The sequence below is a fragment of the Eleutherodactylus coqui genome, chromosome 2 (assembly GCF_035609145.1).
Source record: "Eleutherodactylus coqui strain aEleCoq1 chromosome 2, aEleCoq1.hap1, whole genome shotgun sequence".
In the NCBI taxonomy this organism is placed as follows: Eukaryota; Metazoa; Chordata; class Amphibia; order Anura; family Eleutherodactylidae; genus Eleutherodactylus; species Eleutherodactylus coqui.
In genome coordinates this window covers 15014147-15039984 of record NC_089838.1, presented here as the reverse complement: position 1 = coordinate 15039984, position 25838 = coordinate 15014147, and the positions used below count along the sequence as shown (strand labels likewise).

The following is a 25838-nucleotide window of genomic DNA, read 5'->3' as shown; positions in this document are numbered from 1 at the left end:
ATGAAATTTTTTTTTTTTACACTTTTTTTTTTTTGTATTACCGGCGCATAAGACGACCCCCGACTTCAGACCCGATTTTTCGGGGTTCAAAAGTCGTCTTATACGCCGGTATATACGAGTCTTACTTTTATTGTAGGTAAAATGTTTGAAGGGTTTCTAAGAGATGCCGTCCTGGAGGACCTGAAGGAAAATAGCTGTATAACTCCATATCAGCAGGGGTTTATGAGAGATCGCTCCTGTCACACCAATCTGATCAGCTTCTATAAGGAGGTAAGTTCTTGACTGGATCAAGGAGTCATTGGATCTTGTGTATCTGGACTTTGTGTATATGGTTCTTTACTGTAAGAGCAGTGACACTATGGAACTCTCTGGCTTAGGACATGGTGATGGCGATTTCGATAAGAGTTTAAGAGGGGGCCTGGATGCCTTTCTTGAGCTATACAATCTCAGATTATAGTCACAGATTACTTCAGAAGGGTCGGTGATCCGGGGATTATGCCGGTTGCCAGATTAGGAGTCGGGAAGGATTTTTTTCCCTTAAATAGACAACTGGTTTCTACCTCATTGGGGTCTTTTTCCTTCCTCTGGATCAACATTGGAGGGGTAATAGACTGAACTGAATGGACATATGTGTTTTTTATGCCTAACATACTATGTTATTCACATGAGCGATTTTTCTCTCGCAGTGATGCTGCAAGATTGTGTCCTATTTTTGGTCAATTCCTTGCAATGCGACTGCGATCCAATTTTAACCATTGAAGCTATTGGAAGCTCTGGCGATTTTTTTTGAAATTTGCAAGTGAATGCACCCTTAGTGTTGCCCAACCGTGAGCCCACTTGACCAGTCATCTAGAGGCCTTAAGTATCAACCCTTCTGCTCTGATAACAAGGTCCTCTGACCACTAGAAGTGATGCCATATGCTGTCCTTTCCTCATCAGTAAGGGGCTGAGTGAGATCCCAGCCTGTAATTACCAGCTTTGGCCACTATCCAGGGGTCGGAGCAGCGGCTTCTGCTCCAACCCCAGTGTATGCTGGTGCTGCCCAGGAAACCCCACAAACTTTCTTTACTCCTTTTATAAATGATCTGGAGGAGGGAATTGATGGGAAACTATTCAAATTTGCCGACTACACAAAGCTAGGAAGGATAGCTAACACTAGAGAGGAGAGAGCGTGTATTTAAAAAGATCTAGAAAAGCTTGAACAGTGGGTGGCGACTAACAGAATGGTATTTAACAAGGAGAAACGCAAAGTCCTACATCTAGGCAAGGAAAACTAAAAAAGCACATACAGAATGGGAGGAATTGAGCTAAGCAGCAGCACATGTGAAAAAGACTTGGGTATACTAATAGATCATAGACTGAACATGAGTCAACAATGTGATGCAGCAGCCAAAAAGGCAAACACAATTCTGGAATGTATTAAGAGAAGCATAGAGTCTGGATCATGTGAGGTAATTATCCCACTCTACTCTTCCTTAGTCAGACCTCATCTGGAGTACTGTGTACAGTTGTGGGCACCCCACTTTAAAAAAGACATAGACAAACTGGAGCAAGTTCAGAGAAGAGTTACCAAGATGGCGAGCGGTCTGCAAATCATGTCCTATGGGGAACGGTTAAAGGATCTGGGAATGTTTAGCTTGCAAAAAAAGAAGGCAGAGAGGAGACTTAATAGCTGTCTACAAATATCTGAAGGACTGTCACAGTGCAGAGGGATCAGCCCTATTCTCATCTGTACAAGTAAAGACTAGAAGCAATGGGATGAAACTGAAAGGGAGGAGACACAAATTAGATATTAGGAAAAGCTTTCTGACAGTGAGGGGGATCAATGAGTGGAACAGGTTACCACAGAAAGTGGTGAGTTCTCCTTCAATGGAAGTGTTCAAACAAAGGCTGGACGAAATCATCCCACACTAGTGGGATGATTTAGTGATCCTGCACTGAGCAGGTGTTGGACCCGATGACCTTGGAGGCCCCTTCCAACTCTACCATTCCATGATTCCTCTTGGTAGAGTATATAGGTTCATTACTCATCGGGGGCAACAGTGACCACAAAAGAAATCCCCAGCCAGCTTGTGAAATCTTCCATAGATGATAGGAGTGAAGCTGACTTGAGTACAGTGGATGCCTGTAATATGTTGGGCTGTAGTAGCATGTGGTGGATGAGTTATGGCTTTGCTGCAATCAGGTTATCAAAATTTTAATGTCCAAACCCACCATGGGACAAAGGGGCTGTCCGCTTACCTCTACTTCTATAGGGCTGCCTGTCTTAAAATAACAGACAAACCCTCAAGTTCACCCATTGCAGAATTTCTGCAGCGGAAACCGCAGGTTAGAGTCCAGTACAGAGTAGAGTCTAGCAGAGGTACAGGTTACAGTACAGCTCCGCAGCATTTTTTTTTCTCTACACATGAACATCCATTGGATAGCGGCGATCACGTGACCAGGGAACGTGTACCGTGGCACCCCATGAAATCTCCAGGCTCTCGGCTACATTTGGTAGCCAGGAGCAGGCAGATTTTAAATTACCTGGGCAATCTACGGGTTTTGCACATGTGTATGCCATTCTGGCAACAGGCGCGTGCGCAGAAGCTAGGGTAAGGCCTGTGGATAAATCCAGGGGCCTTAAGTACGTAATTTCATCCTCCCTCACGGATATGATCCATGAGGGGAAATGAAATGTAAAAAACTTTTAAAACTTTTTTTTAACTTTACATGATCACTGTTATCCATTGGATAACAACGATCATGTGACCAGGAACCGCATACAGCAGACCCCGGTGAAATTTCAAATCTCCCGGGGCGTGAGCCCTTCTGTGCATACGCAGAAGACGATGTAAGGTCCTGGAAGGACCATATCGCCGAGGGACATTGTGGAGGACAGTGGTGAGTATTTTCACCTACCTCATGGATCGGATCCATGATGAGAGGTGAAACTAACTTTATTTAACTTTTTTGTGATGGCTGCTGTCCATTGGATAGCAGCGATCACGGGCATGGGGACCAGGCACCGCGGTCCCCGGTGACATCTTCTGCTTCCCAGCTACCTCCAGTAGCAGATTTCAAATGGCCCACGACAATAAGGTCTTCTGCGCATGCGTCACCATTTTTCCTTTGGCGCGCATGCGCAGAAGATGGCCGAAGATCCTTTTCAGGCCAGAGTGTCGCGTGACATAGCGGAGGACTGGGGTGAGTAGTTTCAGGGCCACTCATGGATGCGGTCCATGAGGGGAGCTGAAACTCTTTAACTTTTTTCACTTTTTATTTACTTTAGGTTGTGGCTTCTCACGGACCCCCATGACAGCCCACATGGTTTTAATCCTCAGTGGAAGCATGTTTTTACGTCCCTGAGGATTAAAGCCCACTTAGCTAGGACGTAAAAAGGCAATGGGGCCGCCACTAAGGGGTTAATATCTTACTTTTTACGATAGTAAAAAACTTAGTTTTCTAAGGACACTTGGACCTGAAATCATTTGATCGCTTATACCATATACGGCAATACTTCGGGCCACCGGCCTGTCTCAACCCTTTCCAATCCACTGTCTGACGTCTAAAGACATTCTGATTGAAGACAGTACAGCTCTGATATCGGAAGACATCCGGCAGGGTATTCTTACTGTAGAATCCTGGCCGCTATGTTGTCAGGGGGGCCTCTCCAGCATTTCCCATACCACAGTACTGGCTCTAGCCAGCAGATGGCGCCATTGTATAATGGCAGAAAGAGAAAGCCTTCTAGGAAACCCTGAATCCAAAATTGGATTGCAAAGAGTTAATAGGTAGAGATACATGGCAGCTCTGAGGGTCTTCAGGAGGTCATAACAACCAAACGGCACCCCGCAGTCTCATCGCATGGGAGCTGCTTGAGACCCAAATGCTGATTGGAGCCTTTAAATGCTGTTGTCAGATAAAACAACGCATTATTTAGACCACATGGTGAACGTCAACAGAAAAAATAATACCCAACCTCATAATAGTATTTTTTGGTCGCCCCATCTGCAAGAAAATATGTAATAAATGCGATCAAAGAGGCACCAAAGTGGTACCAATAGAAACTACAGGGCGTCCCACGAAGAAAAAAAAACGTTAGAAATTTGGTATTGCAGTAATCGTACTGACGCGGTATAAAGTTACTATGCCTTTTTGGATTCGGTGCGTACACCGTAGAACCCCCCCCCCCCCCCCTCCCCAAAGATAGCGGAATCGCCCTTTTACCGTGTCACTCCACTTAGAATTCTTTTACGTTTTAAAGTGCATTATATGGTATACTCATCCCGTAAGTAACGACCCCCCAGACAGCGCCGGCGAGGGAGAAATACAAGAGCTAGGACTGGGGCAGCGGCCTTAAGGGGTTAATAGCCCCCCTAAACGTCCCTGTAGCACCATCTAATGGTCATCTGGCGTAGTCAGATGCCCAAGAAATATGTATAGGACTGTAATGAAGGGCGCGTTTACACGTGGCAGATTTTGGTGCCGATCGGCAGCAGGTTTCATGCTTTTGATTGAAGGGGTGAATTCTGTTAGGGATCTACGCCAAATCTGCACCGCGTGCAGGAGGTTTTGCCGCTGTGGAGAATCCACAGCAGATGGAGCTGTGAAGGCGACCAAAGAGCGTGCACACACGGCGGAGTCCGGGGCAGCGGTCATGAAACTCCATGTTTTGTCACGGATTTAGCTTGCGTAAATGGGAAAAATCCGGGTGTGGAATTTTCGACGCCAATCCGCGCTGAGGGCGCTTCACACAGATATAGGCCGGCTTCACACGAGCGTGACGGGCTCCGCTGCGGAATATTCCGCAGTGAAGCCCGTCACGGCGCCCCCCAGAAACCCCATACTTACCAGCGGAAGATAGCGTGAAGATGCTTCCCCGCCCACCGCCGTCGCGTCATGTGACACGCCCACCGCGTCACATGACGCGGCGGCGGTAGGTGGGGAAGCGTTTTCACGCTATCTTCCGCTGTGTTACAGCGGAAGATAGCGTGAACGGACGGCTTCCATTGACTGCAATGGAAGCCGTCAGCGCGTACAGCCCGTCCTCACCCGCAGCAAATAGAGCATGCCACGGGTGAATACGGGAGATTTCACGGTGCGGAATTCCGCGGTGGAATACCGCATCGTGAGCATTGTGCTATTAGGTTCAATAGAACCTAATAGCAGGGGGCAACGCAGCCGATTTTTGCCGCGAATTTACGCGGCGTAAATCCGTTCGTGGGAAGGAGGCCATATGTGCAAAATCATCTGCGACAGTGCGACGTTTTATGCAATGAAGGTCACGCTATCGCACCCATGTTTATCCGGATTTTACTATAGTTTTGGCGCTGCCAGGGACCGTGAATTAAAAGGCTCCGCAGCCTAATTAGTTCCTGGTGTTTTCAAGTTATCTGCGAAATTGCGCGGTTCATTTGCACTCCTTCATAGACTCCTATGGTGCCTTAGGTGTGCAAATGTGCCCACAAATAGAGCTCGCTTCTATTTGGCGCGCACATTTCGCAAAAGTGTAAATCAACTCATTGAAAACAATAGGTTTTATTCTTTGCGCGAATATTTGGCATATGCAAGCGCGCTCGTGGGAAGCCGCCCTAAGAGGTGATGTCCCTTTTTTCCACAATGTGGATTTGAAAAGTTGAGGAAAACGCATGCAAAGTAAACCGCAGCATGCTCCATTTTCTTGCACGTTTGCGCAACCAAAGTTCCCGTAGAAGTCAGCGGGATGCGCAAATGCACGCAAAATACGCTAGGAGATGCGTGAAAAACTACGTAATTATGCAAGAAAAATATCCCATCTGGAAGTCATTAGACTAAGTAGCCATTTCAATTGGTGCATCTTTGTTTGCAGCACGCAAATGAACATGTCTCGCAGGCGCAAAAAGTACGGTAAAATACACCGATGTGCGCACAAACATATCATCGTTCTGTCCGCAAATATGCAGCGTTCAGGCACGCGCAAATACGTATACACTTGTGTGAAGGGGCATTCGCGGGGATATATTTTCTGTCCGTATTTTTTACAAGCTGTGGGATGAAACAGATGGGCGCGGTTCTGCCCCGTTATACGGCCGTGATTATCACGGTCACACATAATGGGATGAAACAAAACCATTGATTTCACCGCTTTCGTTTGTTCTAGCGGTATTCGCGTCCGTTAATAATACGAGCGAGTAAGATAGGGCAGGGCTGATCTTCCCGCATTTTTTTTCACCTCGTTCATGTACAGCTATGCGCCGTCGCAGTGAGTTAGTTACACGTACGCCGCGTGAAGCCCTGGATGCAGACCTGTTCAGATAATTTGGCGTATTCAATGTGCGTTTCTTACGCACACAAATATATATATTGTAGCGTGACGCATTCTGGTCCGTATTGTGGGCCAAAACCGTGCGTGACAGTCTATGGGAGAGTAAAGAAAGCCGTGAGAACAGACGCCGCGGGCGTATTTATTGCGATTTTCCACGTTGCCAAGACGCAGTGAAATATAAAGTGACATCAATTGGCCTTCATGTGGTTTTTAGCACGTAGAGAATGCTGCGAATACGAATATAAGACGGACATAAAACACGTGAAAAACAACACAGTCAAAACCGGGCGTTTTTCATGAAAAAAAATTGCGGACAACCGCGTAAGAGACCTTCCGCACGGGACGGAATAAGGACGCAGCCAAATCCGCAGCGGTGGACGTCCACATGAAAATCTGCAGGTCTGACTGCAGGTTTTGATGCAGAATTGAGGCCATTTTTCATTTCCGCATCACAATCTGCAGGCAGCCCGGGGGTGCAAAGTGTACTACGGCATGCGGCGCGTCCCACGCCATCCTGCGTGACGGGTCGCTGAAGCGCAGAATCTGCACCTAAATCCTAACCCAATTCTACATCTACACGGGATATGCAACAGACCGGTTGCTAGGGGCAACGGCTGCCCGTTCTCCCGAAGCCTTCACTGATTTGCCTCACGTGACTCCAAATCCGCCATCTTTCTTTCTGGAAAACCATTTCTGTGGGTTTTCGCTCGTGATTTACTTTAGGGACTAAATGTATTTATTGATAAAAGCACCCAGTGCCCGCGAGGACGGGCCTGACCGATATTATCATCGTCCTACGACTGAATTTATGCCGCTTCATGCGGTGACCTCCCCGAGCAGCGTGCCGGATCACTTCCGGTGCAGGGAGTGACCTTTGCCCCCCGCCGCCCAACTTCCTTCCTTTCCTCCAGCGGCTCCTCGAGAAGACGAAGTAGTAAGTGCGGCCTGCGCTGCCATCCGCGGCAATCCTCAGTAACGGCGGGGACCCGGTGGCCCGAGCCCGGTGCCAGGGGTGGGGGGCGCCCGCTGCTGCGTGTACTGGGCGGCGCGGAGCTCCGGGAGGTGGCGGACGGGCGGCGGTGAAGGAGATTAGATGACTCCGTCGGGCTCTATGGAGGAGCCCGGGCTCCATGCAGGCGCACACCCGGCACTGCTGCCCCTACCGCCCACACAGCAGAGCGGAGTTTGTCATCTGCCCTGCAGATGCTACTAATGCAGTAACTGGGTATTTCGGCGCTGCCGGCTGACACATCCAGCTCTGCTGCACCGCAGTATAACGGTGTGCGGCTGGTGTCTCGGTGGAAGGCTATAGAAGAGGTGATGCAGTGGCCCTGCTGACCGTACGGGGATACTTCATGCTGGACGGTGCAGAGGGGTTAAAGCCCCTCGCTGGGCCGGTAGTGTGCGCCATTCTGGGACCGAGCGAACTCCTATCCTGTAGACGGGGTAACTTCCTAACCCGGGGCGACCCCTCTAGAGGGACGTGCAACCCCCATAATTCAGCTAGTGGGGATCGTCACACACGGGGCAGCGTCTGCCCGTAAGCGCTGCCCCTGATGCCCGCGGGGCGGCTGTGCCCGGGCGCTTCTCTCACATCCGTGTTGCATCTGTTTGTGTGACAAGCGTCCAGAACGGCCCGTGTGACGTCAGTCGTGTCTCGGCGCACAACCAGACGCAGCGGACTGGGATGCCGATGGCGGACGGCGGGTTGTACGCTCACAGCTTTACTGGGCAACTCTGGTCTGTGAAGAGGAACTAAAATCGGACATTATGGGGGTTTGTGTTTACAGCAGCATCACTGTAAATAACGAAAACCGCTCGTGTGCGACACAAGTTTAAGGCAGGGTTCACACAGGGGGGATTCCCGTCGGAAATCTCGCGGTTTGGCCGCAGCAAAAACCGCGAGATTTCCGCCGGGAGAATCGCCGCGGTTTAAGCCGCGGCGGCTTTGAAGTGGCCCGGCCGCTCGCTTTTCCGTTGCGGCTGGCGCTCCATAGAGGAGAGCGCAACCGTGACATAAGTAAACAAAAAAGAAAAGTAAATAGACATGCTGCTTCTTCTGAAACTGCGGCGGCCGCAGCCGCGGTTTCAGCCGGACTTACTGCAGCGGATTGGCCGTCCCGTGTGGATGAGGTTTCTGAGAAATCTCGTCCACATGGCTGGTAATCCCGAGATTAGCAGCCGCGGGCGGATCTGCTGCGGCAAAACCGCGCCAAATCCGCCCTGTGTGAACCCAGCCTAAGGGCTGCCGCGTGAACCATTATCTCGCAGGTTTTAGGTTCTATTGAATCTAATAGCTGAATGTTCACGCGGCGTAAAGAAACCGCATGTTCTAGTTGCCGTGGGAAACCGAGTGTCCGGCCTCCATTGTGGTCAATAGAAGCCGCCCGTCACGCGATCCTCCCGCTGTGAGCACAGCAGACGTATGGCATGGTTACATGTCACCGCTGGCCGCGTCATCCGGCACTGCCAGTGTGCCACACGCTGTACTGCCCATGTGCAGCGGCTCGCCAGTCAGTAAACAATACGGACAGAAAATCCCTCGTTGATTGCGGCCTTAAAGGGATTGTCGGGATAAACGATCGAAGACCTACCTAACCCCAAGAGTCAGTCGATGCCAGGGCTTCGCCGTTGCCCCTCCGTCTCGCCTGCCGTCTGTAGGTGTCTGACGTTCTTTCTCGCCCCCAGAAATGGCTCCACGTAAGGGGAAGGAGAAGAAGGAAGAGCAGGTGATCAGCCTGGGCCCGCAGGTGGCCGAGGGGGAGAACGTCTTCGGGGTCTGCCACATCTTTGCCTCCTTCAACGACACCTTTGTCCACGTGACCGATCTGTCCGGCAAGTAAGTGACGGTATTCAGCGGTGATGTGCGGCGTAACACAACGGCGGCTGCTTATCGCTGCGCTTTCTGTCCGCAGGGAAACAATCTGCCGTGTGACCGGTGGGATGAAGGTGAAAGCCGACAGAGACGAGTCCTCTCCGTACGCCGCCATGTTGGCTGCTCAGGACGTTGCCCAGAGGTGCAAGGAGCTTGGCATCACGGCGCTTCACATCAAGCTGCGGGCCACAGGCGGCAACAGGTAATGGCTGCTAAGTCTGCATGGGCGGCCCACGCCAGCGCGGTGTGGAGTCAGTGAAAGGCACGGATTTTTATTTCCCCGCTCACTGGCATCTTTTTATTACGTATGCGTAATGGGCGATGAGGTGCGTTAAAAAGCGCTAAAATGCAAGAAAATAGAGCAAACCGTGCTAAAAAAAAAACTCTGCGGTCGAGCGCTGGTCTGCGAAGCTTCTTTGAAATCAATGGAGGCTTTTGAAACGCTATGCTAATTTTGGTAAAATTTGGGCTGTGAGCGGATTAAGGAGTTGAGCGAGCCAACGACGTACCTGTCTGCACAAACGGGCCGCCCGAGGGGGAACTCTGATATGGTTCACTCATTCAAACAATAATGGCCTCGTTAGGCCGCCTGCACATGGGCAATCCGGATTCTGCGCACAGCAGTATCTGGCCGGCGACCCCGCATACCTTCTCTTGTACTGCGGACGCTCGCTGTAGGTCAGGCGCAGTACTGATATTTTTTTTTTATTTGTTTGTCCCATGCCGTCGCTGGGTGATGATGTGGGTATCTGCATCTTATCCGAAGGGTCAACTGCGGATGAGCTGCATGTCGGAAGGCTTCTTCAATGCTTTTTTCAATGAGCGCGGGATACCGCTGATCGTCTGCACAGGTGACGATGGCGGAGTCTGCCATTGAAAACTGATCGTGTGAAGCTGGCCTTAATCCCGTAGCTTGTGGATGGGGCAGAGCTCACAATCATGGCACAACCCCTGCTGTAGTTTCTGGCAAGCAGCGGCTCTTTCACATCTGGGATAGGAATATCCTTTTTTTGGCTCCTTGCTGACCGACATCTTGGGGTCTGTCCTGTCTGCGTCTGGCATCGGCTGCACCATGTTGTCTGAGGTTATACTATATGATGTGGTCCGCTGCTGCAATTCGTGTGACCTGCATGTCTATGGCTGCTGGTCTCATTAGGCATTTGTTATTGGAGCGGTCAATGGAATCCCGGATCCCATCCAATGGCAGAATAGAACGGTGCCGGTGGGCGCTATTGACTAATGGGGTCCTTCTGCCGTGCCCTCCACTGTTATACTGGATGGAATAGTACAGCAAGCAGCACTGTTTCATCCCGGATAGGTGGAGTCTTGGCAAGGAGCCTCCAACATGGAGTTGGTGATCCTCTACATGTTCCTGGTGGGAAGTCTGTAGGTTGTGGCTTGTGGGTGTATATATTGTATATGGATGGTATAGGTCAGGATGAGCTCTGCATGATCGTGTACCCCTCGTACAAGCTGTATAAAGTCGAAATCACAATTTATAGGGTACTAGACCTCTTAAAGGGGTTTTCCGTTACCAGTAGAGATGAGCGAGCGTACTCGGATAAGCACTACTCGCTCGAGTAATTTGCTTTATCCGAGTATCGCTGTGCTCGTCCCTGAAGATTCGGGTGCCGGCACGGAGCGGGGAGCTGCAGGGGAGAGCGGGGAGGAACGGAGGGGAGATCTTTCTCTCCCTCTCTCCCGCCCGCTCTCCCCTGCTCCCTGCTGCGACTTTTTTTTCCCCCTATTAGTGACTGACGGGTCATCAATACGTGATCAGCAGTCACCACTCTGATTCCCGGGGCTGCAGAACGGTTGCTGTAAATATACCCTATAGGGTAACCGCTGAACACCACAGCAGAATCTCTAATGTACAGAATTTGTGGCGGATTTCAATTCTTTACATTAAGTGAAAATTCGTAGCAGGAAATAGCGTACGATGGGTTTAATGACCTTCGCCGCGAGGGGGGCTGAGCGCTGGGGGTGGGACTTGTTAATGCCTGATTCGTGTGTCTGTCCTATAATCCGCTGCAGGCTTTCCTTACACAAACGCACACTCAAGGAACCTACAGAATGTACCTACCATAAAGGGGAACCTGTCAGCTCCTGCGAGCGCCGTAAACTAAATGTATGCGATCATAGAAGAGGCTGGTTTATACTAGTCTGTCTAGGGGCTGGAAAGTCGCCAAATTTTTGCACAAGTGGCCATTTTCTACGCCAGAAAACTGGTACAAAGCCTCCATAAATGTCCCCCTTTAAAATGCCAATGTGCAGCATGAACCCGGTAGGTGTGCCTTTTGCTCCGGTGTATGCTGTGGTCTGAAACGCTGCAGCATTCCAGAGTATGGACACCTAAGGTGGGCTGTGCCGGCCTCTCCCCACCCGCCGCACGTTGACTGACCGCTCTGTATTCACAAGCTGGCGCTTGGCATGGTGCCGGCCTGGTCCATCTCTCCGACTCGGAGCTCCGTTCTGAGTTGTACTTGAGAGCGTGTGAACTCTGAAGCGGCGCACTGCGTGCCACTCCCGGGTACACGCTGAGTGTGGGTAAGTTGCTGTGTTCACCTCTGCTCTGGGCATTGGTGTAATGACTGAATGCCTGCTGTGGGTTATCCTGTGGCATTATACCGGTATTTCACTGATTACAAACTTACATCATGAAACCCTTTACATTTTCAGGACAAAGACCCCTGGACCCGGCGCCCAGTCTGCCCTCAGAGCCCTGGCTCGTTCGGGCATGAAAATTGGCCGCATCGGTAAGCATGCTTGTAATACGATGTGTAGTTGAAGGCACTACGCTTGTTCGTGGATTACTTCTTCCCTGCTCCTCTGCCTTCCTCAGAATTTATATTGGGGTCCTTTTGGGGGAACCTTTATTCTGTGGGAGGTTAATATTGAATACTTTAGATGGTTGATGAAGATTTAAGAGGGCACTTAAATGGCTCTTCTGGGTAGTTGAGCAAATTACACGTTTTTACCCATCTACCGCATGGGCGGAAACTGATAGATCGGTGGAGGTCTGACCACTGGGTCCCCAACCGATCTAGAAGATGGGGGAACCATGTTCCTCATATCTCACAATGCAAGATTCTTTCTCCCCGTTTACTTCTGTAATGAAAGCAAATGGGCTGCTGGTTGGAAATGCATGACACAGACTTAATTCACTGCAGTGGGGCAAACAGCTGAGCGTGGCATTCTGCGGACATCTGTCACATGTGCTCCACTGAACCTGCTCTCATCTGTGAATGCCAATGGTGGACCTGCCACTTCTGGGGTCTCTTGACGAATGTCAGTTGCACAGATCCCACTGCAGGAGGTCGGCCCTCATGCCACCCACATGGAGTCTTTCTGCCAGTTTGTTCAGTAGCCCACTGGAGCAGCAGTGCCACCGGTACACCCTGGTTGGGCTGCAGGTACCCATCATGTTCCAGTAGTGACAAGGACACTAGGAAAATACAGAAGAGTCTCCAGTCCCTTTTCAGGGGTGCCTTGTTGCCTCTCCGGCGCTCTTGTTGTCACTTTCACCAAAGTAGGTGAAGTAGATTCAGAATCTCTTCTGCTTCCAGACTGCACAGATTGAGGTCTCTGAAGTGTAAGTGACTTGGGGTTATACTGCGATGTGCAAGTGTTCCTTTAAGTTACTTTGAGTAGTGTATATTGCTGATCAATGCAAGCTGAGTTGTACAGAATCATAGTATGGCATCCATAGAAGTCTACGGGGCCCTACTGTATGTATTTATGCCTCTGATTTCATATGAAGCTTACAGAAAAATATAGACAATAGGATGCTGAACTGTGGAGGTTTTCTTCTGCTCTTGAAGCAATGTTACTATGGGAGAATAATTCCTTTGTAATACTATGCCATGCAAAGCCTAAGCCATAGGGGGCGCACTTCCCAAGCATCTGGAGTGAGTCAATGTTTGAGCCCTTGGGGTTAAAATGACTGCTCTGCTGTGGAGCATAAAAGATGTCCTCTGAGTGTACAGAATCGTTAAGCCCCCATTTGTAATGAAAGGTGTACTGCGGTATAGAAACGGCTCTATTATGGCTCCATACATAAATTGCCATAATAAGGCCGGTTGCACTAACCTTACTGATCGGCACTAGAGATGAGCGAACGTACTCGTTTCGAGTAATTACTCGATCGAGCACCGCGATTTTCGAGTACTTCAGTACTCGGGTGAAAAGATTCGGGGGTGGGGAGGCGTTGGGGAACAGGGGGGAGCCCTCTCACCCACGGCGCCCCCCGAAACTTTTCGCCCGAGTACGGAAGTACTCGAAAATCGCGGTACTCGGGCGAAAAAAGGGGCGTGGCCGAGTACGCTCGCTCATCTCTAATCGGCACTGAAAACTGTAGCGCTCGTGTACCGCCGTACTTGTGCTGTTGATACACTGTCTGCTAATGGGCTTTTTGTTTTCCTTTTTCTAGAGGATGTGACGCCCATCCCATCAGACAGCACCCGCAGAAAGGGCGGTCGCCGTGGTCGACGTCTGTAGTTCTCCAGCTTTGTCACTCAGTTGTTAATAAAATAATCAGACCAAAACACGCGTGTCCCTTTCTATCTTATTGTGAGTTTTAAAGTCCTTTTACACGTGATGATTGTCGGGCGCTCTTTCACTTTCATGCAGGAGCGATGATCGTTTAGTGAATGAAGGCGGGCCAGAAGTCGCTGTGGCCACCCGCCTCCATTCATAGTAAACAGGCAGTCCCTCATAGACTAACAGCTGCCTGTTTACACGGGTCGATCATCCTTCTGATTTCTACGCCTGCACAAACTAGAGGATTAGCGGCGTTTACACTGAACGATCCTGTGAGAATCTGAATGATATTCCTTCCATTTAAAGGGCCCAACGTTTCCCTGAGTTGGTCTTCTGCTAACGGGGAGATGTTCCACAAACCAAGCGACTTGTATTGTCGATCATTTGCCATCTGTGAAGCAGTGCGGATCGTTATAGCGGCCAGTTCGTGGTTTGTGTGTGAATGAGCTTTAGCTCCATATCTGTTACAATTCCCTATAAAACTAGTCACACCGCCACACATCCAAAAGTACTGCTGCTTTACGGTGCTTCTACACGCAGCAGCTGGTCTGTAACAGCATGCGGATCACTGCTAATTGCTAGGCAGTACCTGGACTGGCTATTAAATCTAGATGCCACTTGGCCATATGCAGTGAAAGTGGATCAATCAGTGTCTATGGGAACCCTTAGGCCAGATTCAGATGTCTGTGACCTCTTTATAGATTGTTGGCAAGGATGCAGCATAATATAGTAGTGCATTACAGCATACTATATACTGAATGAGCGATCAAACGATTGTAAGTTTAAGTTCCCTGTGGGGACAAACAAAAATTGTGTATAATAGAAAAAAAAATTAAATTAGAAAAAAATTGAAAGTAAAATAAACATTTTTCCCCTATCGTCTCCACAACAGCACCAGCTGAGAATATCTTCCTCTGATAGGACAGGCTTTCTACCTTCCTCAGTATTCTTCCTGTCAGTGGAAGGACTGCTGGGAGAAGTGAGGAGGCCAGGCTGTACATGGAGGGATCGGAGGGCTGGATGTAAGGACCCCTCCCTCTCTAGGAGCATTGCCTTTGGTTAGCTGTATGCATTGGGCAGCCCTCCCAGGCTGGTTTTCCTTCCCACCACCGCCCTCTGCATGGAGCAGTCATCTCACCCAAGTCTTTGGTCCTGCTCCCGAGCCCCCTGCTGCAGTGGTATGGCCGGCGTGATGTCTGCTTGCGCACGCGGCGGGGCTTACTGGTCTCGTGATGCGTTTCGGGACGCCGTCAGCAGATGCAGGAAGTCTAGGGGTGGCAATTTTAAATAAAGGAACCAAGAAAAACGCCAGAAAGTGGTGCCAAGCTCAGGAAAGTGCATGTTTTTGTTTGCACTGAGAGAACCTTCAGCACTCCCTATCTAAGATGAGTGCTCCAGGACCTGAGAACCCTGTAGAGGCTCGTATCTCACGGTGTTAGTAGCCGGTGTGGCACCGTGTTCAAGCAAGCTTTTCTGCACATGGATTTACTGCCTGATTATGTTTGTATAACAAACCTAAAAAACGTGTTTCCGGCCGGAGGAGTTTGTTGCAGGATTATAAGATCTTATGTAAAACTTGCATAGCCCAGCTTGTAACAGACAAATTAGAGGGGTTTTTGAAGGATCTAAAGATGTTGGTGAGAGATGAGGTCCGCTCGGCTTTAGCATCTCAGAGCGTGGCGCCTCCCTCTGCCCCCAGAACTCACAAAAGACTTTGTAGCGAAAAGTGTCTCAGATTCGGAGAGTGTTACCTCCTCTGAGGAGGAATTAAAGGAAAGATTAATGGATTCCTCTGAGTACAAGAGGTTTTTGTTTAGCCCGGAGGACATAGGGGAGCTAATCAGAGCCATTCGGGGTATACTGGATATAGAGTAACCTAGAAAGCCCAGATCAATTCAGGATGAGGTTTTTGAGAGTCTGGGGGAGCAGCAAAGGCCTACCTTTCCAGTTCATAAAAACATCCCAAAGATCTGGAGGGAATGGCAGAGACCCAATTCAGGTGGTAGATATAGGAGCATTAAGAGACGCTACCCCTTTTCGGAGGATGTCTGTTCCGACTGGGACACTATTCCAAAGGTTGATGTTCAGGTCACAAAGGTAGCAAAATATACCTCACTCCCCTTTGAGGACACTATTCGCCTCAAATATCACATGGATCGCAAGGCTGAGAGTCTCCTAAAAAAAAAAAACCTGGGCGGCGGCTGCCGCAGGTCGTCTTAGGCCTGGGGTGGCAGCCACCTGTGTAGCGTGAACTCTGCATGTTTTGGCTCCGGCAGTTGGAAGTATACATCCAGAATAAAACTCCAAGAGAGCAGATTCTGAGCTCATTACCTATCCTAAAGATGACTACCGGGTTCCTGGCCGATTCTGCTGCTGAGACGATTAAACTACATCCGCGGCCTTATCCAAATCTGCCAGACGTGTTATGGCTAAAGACGTGGTCTGGGGACGGAACTTCTAAAGCAAAGTTATGCTCATTGCTTTCCATGGACAATTCGTCTTTGGTCCTGCTCTGGACAGAATTCTGGAGAAGGCCTCTGATAAGAAAGGAGGGTTTCCAGAGGAAAATTTAGAACTTTTTTTTTTTTTGAGGCCCCAAGCAGCATGATAATTATAGTGGCAAGCGGAAGTCGGGTGCTAGAGCTTACCCTAAAGGGGGGGCGAAAGGGAGGAATTTTCTCCTCAACCCCTCTCAACCGGATTTCCAGGGCCGTAAACAATGACGCCATTCAAGTTGGGTTGAGGTTACAGGCCTTCGCAGAAAGATGGGCCATTTTAACTAGGAGTTACCTGGATTTCAGAAATCTTGAGTATGTTACCACCTAGAATGGACCTCTCGCCCCAACAGGCCTTTCGAGTTACCGAGGGCTCAGCTGCCAAGATGACCCCCTTACTTCAGGGGGTAAACAGTTTACTAAAACTCCAGGCTGTGTAGTACCCATACCCCCAGATCAACAGAGAAAGGGTCATTATTCCCGCCTTTTCGTGGTAAAAAAGTTGAATGGGGATTTCAGACTTACCGTGAACCTAAAACCACTGAACAGATTTGTAAAGTACAGGAGGTTCAGGATGGAAACAGTAGGGTCAGCAGTAAAATTAATCAGGAGTGGTGTCTTCTTTAGCAACTATAGATCTAAAAGATGCTTATTTCCATGTACCCACCTACCCCGAGTAAGTATCTGAGGTTCGCAGTGTGTGGAAAGGGCAAAGAGGCATTTTTCAGTACACATGCCTCCCCTTCGGGATTTCTTTGGCACCATGGATCTTTACAAAAATTATGGCAGAGGTTGCGTCCATTCTAAGAGAAAGATCTGTTACTCTCATCCCTTATTTAGACGACCACAAAGATCTTCTGCTGTCCCACGTCGCAGCTACTCCAGCATTTGGGGTGGCTGATAAATTGGGGAAATCTGGCATGGAGCCAGGTCAACCGAAGAAGTTTCTCGGGATCATGTTGAATTCAGTGCTTCAAAGCTCCTTTCTCCCCACTTCTCACAGACAGGATTTTCGTGCTCGAATCTCTCATTTTTTTTTTTTATCAAAGAGGTCTTGTACCATCAGGGTAGTAATGTCCCTTTTGGGAAAATTGACTGCCTGCATTCCAGCGGTAGCACGGGTTCAGCATCACTCCAGGGACCTACAAAAATTTGTGCTACCAGTATGGGACAGACAACAGCACTATTTGGACAAAGTCATTTGGACAGACCCTGCAAAAAGTTCCCTCCTTTGGTGGCTATCAGAAACCAATTTATCAAAAGGGGTAGAATGGCTTCCAATCACTATGGATGCCAGCCTTCAGGGCTTGGGCGCCCAAGTGGGAGAATCCTACTTTCAGGGAACATGGCCTCAAGAAATAGGCAATTCTCAAATGTCAGGGAACTCTTAGCGATCTGGAAGACCCTTCAGGCATCCAGAAGAATGATTCCGGGAAAACATCTCCGAGTCCTATCGGACAATGTCATAGCTGTAGCGTATGTACGTCATCGGGCTCTATTACAGAACACGGCTCAAATAATTTTTCATTGGGCATAAGGGCATGTCCAGTCAATTTCGGCGACATACCTGAGAGGAGTCCAGAATACAGCAGCAGATTTTCTAAGCTGCCAAAGGTTGGCCCCCTGGGGAGTGGGTCCTCTCTCGGGAAGTGTTTCAGGGTTTGACTCTCAAATGGGGAGTCCCCAAGATAAATTTATTTGCTACAAGGAAAAATCGAAAGGTATAGGAATTCTTTTCCCTCAACTCACAGGATCGGCCGTCAGGTCTAGACGCATTAGTGCAGGATTGGGGACCAGAACTAATTTATGCCTTTCCACCGTTCTCTCTAATCCACAGGATGTTACAGAAGCTTTGGCATGAAACATGTGCATTAATTTTGATAGCACCTCTGTGGCCCAAGAGAAGCTGGTTCTCACTGCTAAAAAGTTTAAATATCAGCGACCCAATTTCCCTTCCTCCCCGCAGGGACCTGCTAACCCAGGGGCCCCTATTTTACCGAAGAGTGGAAACTTTACATCTCATGGCTTGGTTATTGAAAAATCCTTCCTCCTAAACTAAGGGTTTTCCCATAAAGTCGTAGACCCCTTATTGGATCGTAGGAAGCAGACGACTAGTAGAATTTATTCCAAGGTAGGAAAAAAGTTTTTTCCTCATGGTTTGAAGCTAAACAGCTTGTAGCCTCCAGATATGGGTACAATACTGGAATTATTACAGGATGGATTAGACTTGGGACTTTCACCAAATACCCTTAAAGTTCAGGTCGCAGCACTTAGTGTTTTTTTGGACACTAAATTATCAGAGGTCAGCTGGATTGCGGTGGGGGGGCTTTAAACTTCTCGGAATGTTCCTGCCCTATCAGGGGAAGATAATCTCAGCTGGGTGCTGTCGTGGAGACTTTCTGAAAACAGGATTACCAGTAAATCTAATCTACCTTTCCAAATGTCACATTAAGGCCCAATGTCCACGGGTGGATCGGATTCCATATGCGGGAGCACGCAGCGGAATACAACCCTGCCTGCTGCTAGGGTTGCTGCCCGGCCGGTAATTCACCAGCCTGGACGGTATTTTTCTGGCCCTATTACAGGCCGGGATTTTTCCGGCCCTATTACAGGCCGGGATTTTTCCGGCCCTATTACAGGCCAGTATTTTGGTTGGGCGGCCGTGTCCCCCGCGGGGATGAAGAACACATGCGGCAGATGTTTTCTTCATTACCGCAGTAAATGAAGAATTGCCTACCGCAACTATCACAGATGACAGAGGATCCAGCTACCGCCACGCCTTAATTGTTTTTCAGGGAAGGACTTTAAACATAAGCCCTTCCCTGAAAAACAACCCAAACTCGTGTAAAAAAAAAAAAAATCATACTTCTCTTTCTTCAGCTGCCGGGGCTCAGCCGCGTCCTGTCGTCTTTCAGCAGGCGAGGAATTAAAATCCCCACCTGCTGAAAGAGCTGCTTCTGATTGGCTGAGGCACTCAGCCAATCACAGGCAGCTCTCGGCCGTTCAATTTTTTTCGACTCTCTGTTTTCAAGAACAAATTGTATAAAATGTGATCAAAAAGTCATATGTAACCCAAAAATGTATGTTGCCCTGCAAACAACAAGCCCTTGTAGAACCCCATCAGTGGAAGAAGTTATGGAGGTCAAAAGATGGTGACAAAAAGCAACTAAGTATTTTAAGTATTTCAAAAACCCCCAAAAAACTTAACGTATGTTTTTTGAGATCAGGGGGAGGGAAGTTTTGTATTACAAAACGCAAATTTATGAACATTTCTCGCATAACTGAAATGTACTGTAAAAAGTGCCAGTGTGGACGGCCCTTACAGGGATTGTCAGCAGATGCTCTATGTAGTAACGCGGAGCAGGGCCCAGCATACCTGTGAGATCGCTGCTGGAGTTACCATCGCTGATCAAATCTGTGATGGTATTTCCATGGAATCTGCTTGAAAAATATGCCATCTGAACAGGGCCGGAGGTTTCTTGTCCTGTAGTAACTATGATATGTCAGAAGGTGGCGCTGCAGTTTGTGGACATCTCACTTCTAGAAGAGTTTTGTAAGATGCATGTTGTAAGGTACATTGGATTCTAGTTAATATATGGCTGGTTACCTTGAGGTTTTGTTACAATGTACCTGTTGCAGCAGGGGCAGGCGAAACAAAAATCGGGGTATGATGTGGACACCATTTTAACAAAGTTGGAGGTTACTTGGCAATAGAAGCTACCATTATTAGATAATGAATACGCAGTTATTCAGGACCATTAGACAACCTGTCTATAAGAGCAGCGTGAGTGAGAGATGGTAACAATGTTAGAAATCACAAAAATCAGCAAGGCACTTCACCTGCAGGACACATGGTAGTACGGCCGAATGGTTCAACCCAGCAATGGTGGTTGCCTGCAAGTCTTCAATAAGTTGTCCACAGCTGGCAGATGAATGTGTGCCCTCTGGTGTCGGCTGGAGCTATTTTAACTGATGGGACTGTGTTTAAGTCACTACCCATGTGACATGTTCCTGAGGGCCGTCCTCACTTACGTATCTCCAGTGTGTTCGGTACTGTAATGTAGGGGACACATCTTTGGGCGTCTATTGGTGTCCCAATTTACAGAGCTGCAGGGCGATGTGAATCCTTTGTAGCATCTCTCTGTAGTCCCTACAGCTTTGTTCTGGCGCATTATGGAGTTGTGCTCCTCAAACAGCAGCTGTCTCCTGGTGCAACTGTCTGTGATGTCCCGTAAGCAGGCTGGGGAAGCCTGTAAATGTGATGTCAGAGGGAAGACCCGAAGCAGTGGGAGAGGGGAGTATAGGGCCACTGGAAGCAGCAAATTTGGGCATTGGCCGCCCTGTGTACACATGGCCGCCGAGGGTCAGTTGGTTCTTAGCTCAACTAAAAATGAAACGACTATTGGACCAAGTAAACAAGCAGCGGTTCATCTATGAGCGACTGCCGGCTTGCAGTGAATGGAGGAGGGTGGCCGGATGAGATCTCCAGCTGCTCCGCCTCCGTTCTCCGAATGACTATTGCCCCTTACACCACATTTGCCTCTGATGTCTGCTTATCAACAGCAAAGCAGTTAAAGGGGACCTGCGGTTTTGCTTTCAATAGGAGCAATTCTGCTAGGAAGTGCTTATGTGGAACAGCTGGCCCAAGCAGAGTCCACCACCCAGGATCAGGATTGGCTCATGGGTGGTGTAGTCTCTGGGGTCTCAGAGTCCTCCATGGGGAACCTGGCGTCCATGTCATCTGGGCAGCTCCAGCTCCATCTTGTATTCTGCTGTTGGTAACTAGTACTCCTTCCGGTTCCCTAGCTCGGTCTCATCACCGTGAGAAGCAACAGAGCCCACACCCATCATCAAGTTTAATAGGTTTTATTGCAGTTTAAGTCGGCATTGGTTTTCTCCCTGAGCAAACATGGTGGAGTTCAGTTAATTATCCATGCTTTTTTAAGGCTGGATTCACACAAACGTATATCGGCTCAGTTTTCACGCCGGCCGATATACGCCGTCCTCATCTGCCAGGGGGGGGGGGAGGCTGGAAGAGCCAGGAGCAGGAACTGAGCTCCTGCCCCCTCTCTGCCCTTCTGCACTATTTGCAATGAAAGGAGGTGGGACGGGGGTGGGGCTAAGTGTTTCTCGAATTAGCCCTGCCCCTGTCCAGCCTCTCCACATTGCAAATAGTGCAGAGGGGCGGAGAGGAGGCAGAGAGGGGGCGGGAGCTCAGAGCACTGCTCCTGGCTCTTCCAGCCTCCCCCCCTGCAGAGAGAGACGACGTATATCGGCTGGGCGTGAAAACCGAGCCGATATACGTTCGTGTGAATCCAGCCTAACTCTTAGGGGTCCTTCACATTGGCGAGAAAATTGTGTAATTGAGACCAATGGTTTCCTTCTCATTTGCGATCTTTGCTCTCCTGCGATGTTGCGTGAAAAAAAAAAAATCGTATGCTTAATAGATGCTCATTGCTGGTTGAGGCCTTGATATAAAAGGACAATTTGTGCAGTGCTACAGGGAGAGTGCAGGGTATTATCTGCTGAGCTGGAGATGTAAAGAGTAGCACATTACACACACAACCCTACTACATCCATGCTGATTCCCACACATTACACACATAGCTCTACTACATCCATGCTGATTCCCACACATTACACACATAGCTCTACTATATCCATGCTGATTCCCACACATTACACACATAGCTCTACTATATCCATGCCGATTCCCATACATCACACAGACAGCTCTACTACATCCATGCCAATTCCTACACATCACACACCCAGCTCTAGTACATTCATGCTGATGGCCAGACATTACACACACAGCTCTACTACATCCATCCTGATTCCCAGAAATAACACACATATCTGTACTACATCAATGATGATGTGCAGACTTTACACACATAGCTGTACTACATCCATACTAACACCCACACATGACACACACAGCTCTACTACATGCATCCTGATTCCTACACATTACACAAAGAGCTCTACTACACTGATGCTGATTCCCACACATTACACAAAGAGCTCTACTACACTGATGCTGATTCCCACACATTACACACACAACCCTACTACATCCATGCTGATTCCCACACATTACACACACAACCCTACTACATCCATGCTGATTCCCACACATTACACACACAACCCTACTACATCCATGCTGATTCCCGCACATTACACACACAACCCTACTACATCCATGCTGATTCCCACACATTACACACACAACCCTACTACATCCATGCTGATTCCCACACATTACACACACAACCCTACTACATCTATGCTGATTCCCACACATTACACACACAGCCCTACTACATCCATGCTGATTCCCACACATTACACACACAACCCTACTACACCCATGCTGATTCCCACACATTACACACACAACCCTACTACACCCATGCTGATTCCCACACATTACACACACAACCCTACTACACCCATGCTGATTCCCACACATTACACACACACAACCCTACTACACCCATGCTGATTCCCACACATTACACACACAACCCTACTACACCTATGCTGATTCCCACACATTACACACACAACCCTACTACACCTATGCTGATTCCCACACATTACACACACACAACCCTACTACATCCATGCTGATTCCCACACATTACACACATAGCTCTACTATATCCATGCCGATTCCCATACATCACACAGACAGCTCTACTACATCCATGCCAATTCCTACACATCACACACCCAGCTCTAGTACATTCATGCTGATGGCCAGACATTACACACACAGCTCTACTACATCCATCCTGATTCCCAGAAATAACACACATATCTGTACTACATCAATGATGATGTGCAGACTTTACACACACAGCTGTACTACATCCATACTGACCACCACACATGACACACAGCTCTACTAAATCCATCTTGTTTCCCACACGACACAAATAGCTCTACTACATGCATCCTGATTCCCACACATTACACAAAGAGCTCTACTACACTGATGCTGATTCCCACACATTACAAACACAACCCTACTACATCCATGCTGATTCCCACACATTACACACACAACCCTACTACATCCATGCTGATTCCCACACATTACACACACAACCCTACTACACCCATGCTGATTCCCGCACATTACACACACAACCCTACTACACCCATGCTGATTCCCACACATTACACACACAACCCTACTACACCCATGCTGATTCCCACACATTACACACACAACCCTACTACACCCATGCTGATTCCCACACATTACACACACAACCCTACTACACCCATGCTGATTCCCACACATTACACACACACAACCCTACTACACCCATGCTGATTCCCACACATTACACACACACAACCCTACTACACCCATGCTGATTCCCACACATTACACACACAACCCTACTACACCTATGCTGATTCCCACACATTACACACACAACCCTACTACACCTATGCTGATTCCCACACATTACACACACACAACCCTACTACATATATAAAAAATATATACTCGCCTGTCCGCCGCTGCCAGGGCTCAGGCACATCCAGCCGCTTGTTCTCCCTGCACTGCTCTGAAGCTCTTTCAGCAGGCGGGGATTTAAAATCGCTGCCTGCTGAAAGGGCTGTGTCTGATTGGCTGAGTGCTCAGGCAATCACCCGGCAAGGACATGGACAGCGACGGAGAGGTGAGTATACATATTTTTTTATTTTTTACACAAGCTAGGGATGATTTTCAGGGAAAAACTTATATTTTAAGCCCTTCCCCAAAAATCCCTGCTGGGGTTGCCTGCAACCCATTGCTTTCAATGGGGCCTGCGGCTGTAGCATCATATCCCCTGAACTATACTAAATATTTTTAAAAACATTATACTCCCAAGTTTAACCTGTAAATAACTAAAAAATGTGTCACTTAAGTGGTTAATATCAACTCAGTGAAAGTCAATAAAACCTATGGGATGGAAGCAAATTTTCCTCACTTTAGAGAAAAAGTTCCTTCCCGACTCCAAATGTAGCATTTAAAATAAATCCCTCGACCGACGCAACTTCAGAGGCAAGCTAGTGATTACAATGTAATCATCTGCTGAACCATCCTGCATAGGGAGGTAAAGGGTGCTGCACACACTGCAAGCCTAGGATGTGATGCAAGAGGAACAATAGGGTGCATTTCACAAGGCGGTGCTATACAGATTTGAAAATTGCAGCACGGCATTGTGGGTGACTGCAAAAGGCTTGAAGGGCCTGTCGCTTGTCAGTAAACCTGACGTCACCTCAGGAAGTGGTAGGCCAGGTTGGAAGGCCGGGTTCCAGCCGAAACCTTTTCAGGTTATTGCTTCTCGGCCCTTCGGTTAAAGGGGTTGTCCCGCGCCGAAACGTTTTTTTTTTTTTTCAATAGGCCCCCCATTCGGCGCGACACAAACACAAGGGATGGGTTAAAAAAAAAAACAGTTTAGTACTTACCCGAATCCGCGCTCTGCGGCGACTTCTTTCTTACCTTAGCAAGATGGCCGCCGGGATCTTCACCCACGATGCACCGCAGGTCTTCTCCCATGGTGCACCGTGGGCTCTGTGCGGTCCATTGCCGATTCCAGCCTCCTGATTGGCTGGCATCGGCACACGTGATGGGGCGGAGCTACGAGGACCAGCTCTCCGGCACGAGCGGCCCCATTCACCAGGGAGAAGACCGGACTGCGCAAGCGCGTCTAATCGGGCGATTAGACGCTGGAATTAGACGGCACCATGGAGACGAGGACGCCAGCAACGGAGCAGGTAAGTGAATAACTTCTGTATGGCTCATAATTAATGCACGATGTATATTACAAAGTGCATTAATATGGCCATACAGAAGTGTATACCCCACTTGCTTTCGCGGGACAACCCCTTTAAGGTCAAGTGTAGTATCTGTTCTTATCAGTTTAGTATCTGATACGTCCCCTATCATTTATTAAATGGATTTTTAGAACAGGGAGCGGGAAAAATAGCATGCTCTGCCCACTCCGCGCACTGACCTGGTATTGCAGTACCTCCAGGACCGCTGCACCCCCTTTTCTTATTGCAGTTGCCAAAAGCAGAAACTACTAGCAAAAATTCTATCTCCTCTAACAAAAGAGTTTACACTTTGCTTGCCTTGGATAATTCTAGGGGTTTTCCCCGGCTCGAATCGTTCTTTAGGGTGCCTGCACACGAACGGAATTTCCAGCGCGTTATTTTAGGCACATTATGGCCGCCTGCACACGGGCGGAAATCCTGCGGTGGGATTTCCCGCGGGATTTTCGCCACTGAAAGATTGCATAGGAGTGCATTACAATACGCACTCCTATGCAGACGGCCGCGGTTTGGCCACGCGAAATCTCGCGCGGCAAACAAACCGCGGCATGTCCTATTTTTGTGCGGGGCACGCACTCACCCGGCCACCGGCTCCGGTCTGCTGGGGCCGCCAGGCGCGGGAGAGTACGCGCTCGTCCCTGCAGGCTCTGGGGTCGGGTCCCGCGGCAAGAATTCTCGCTGCCGGATCCGACCCGCCCGTGTGCAGGCGGCCTATCTGCCCCAGACCGCAGCCAATATACTCCTATGAGGATCCGCAGTTGTCCCCAGACGGACGGATTTGTATCGCGTTTTTTCACGC

General features: G+C 48.9%; 1 protein-coding gene and 1 pseudogene across 1 annotated transcript; both read left to right on the top strand.

Annotated features, from left to right (window-relative positions):
* The first annotated feature begins 7111 nt into the window (after nucleotides 1-7111).
* On the top strand, nucleotides 7112-13705 carry RPS14 (ribosomal protein S14). The gene is made up of 5 exons (XM_066590400.1): nucleotides 7112-7220; nucleotides 8975-9125; nucleotides 9202-9363; nucleotides 11841-11917; nucleotides 13591-13705. The coding sequence occupies exons 2-5, from the start codon at nucleotides 8977-8979 to the stop codon at nucleotides 13656-13658; spliced, it is 456 nt and encodes a 151-aa protein (XP_066446497.1). The 5' UTR covers nucleotides 7112-7220; nucleotides 8975-8976; the 3' UTR covers nucleotides 13659-13705.
* An 11381-nt stretch (nucleotides 13706-25086) lies between these two features.
* On the top strand, nucleotides 25087-25258 carry LOC136613287 (U2 spliceosomal RNA; annotated as a pseudogene).
* The last annotated feature ends 580 nt before the right edge of the window (nucleotides 25259-25838 follow it).

Coding starts and splice junctions, on each gene's coding strand:
- RPS14 (XM_066590400.1), top strand. CDS start 8,977: ATGGCTCCACGTAAGGGGAAGGAGAAGAAGGAAGAGCAGGTGATCAGC. Junction 9,126..9,201: donor GTGACCGATCTGTCCGGCAA/GTAAGTGACGGT, acceptor TTCTGTCCGCAG/GGAAACAATCTGCCGTGTGA. Junction 11,918..13,590: donor CATGAAAATTGGCCGCATCG/GTAAGCATGCTT, acceptor TCCTTTTTCTAG/AGGATGTGACGCCCATCCCA.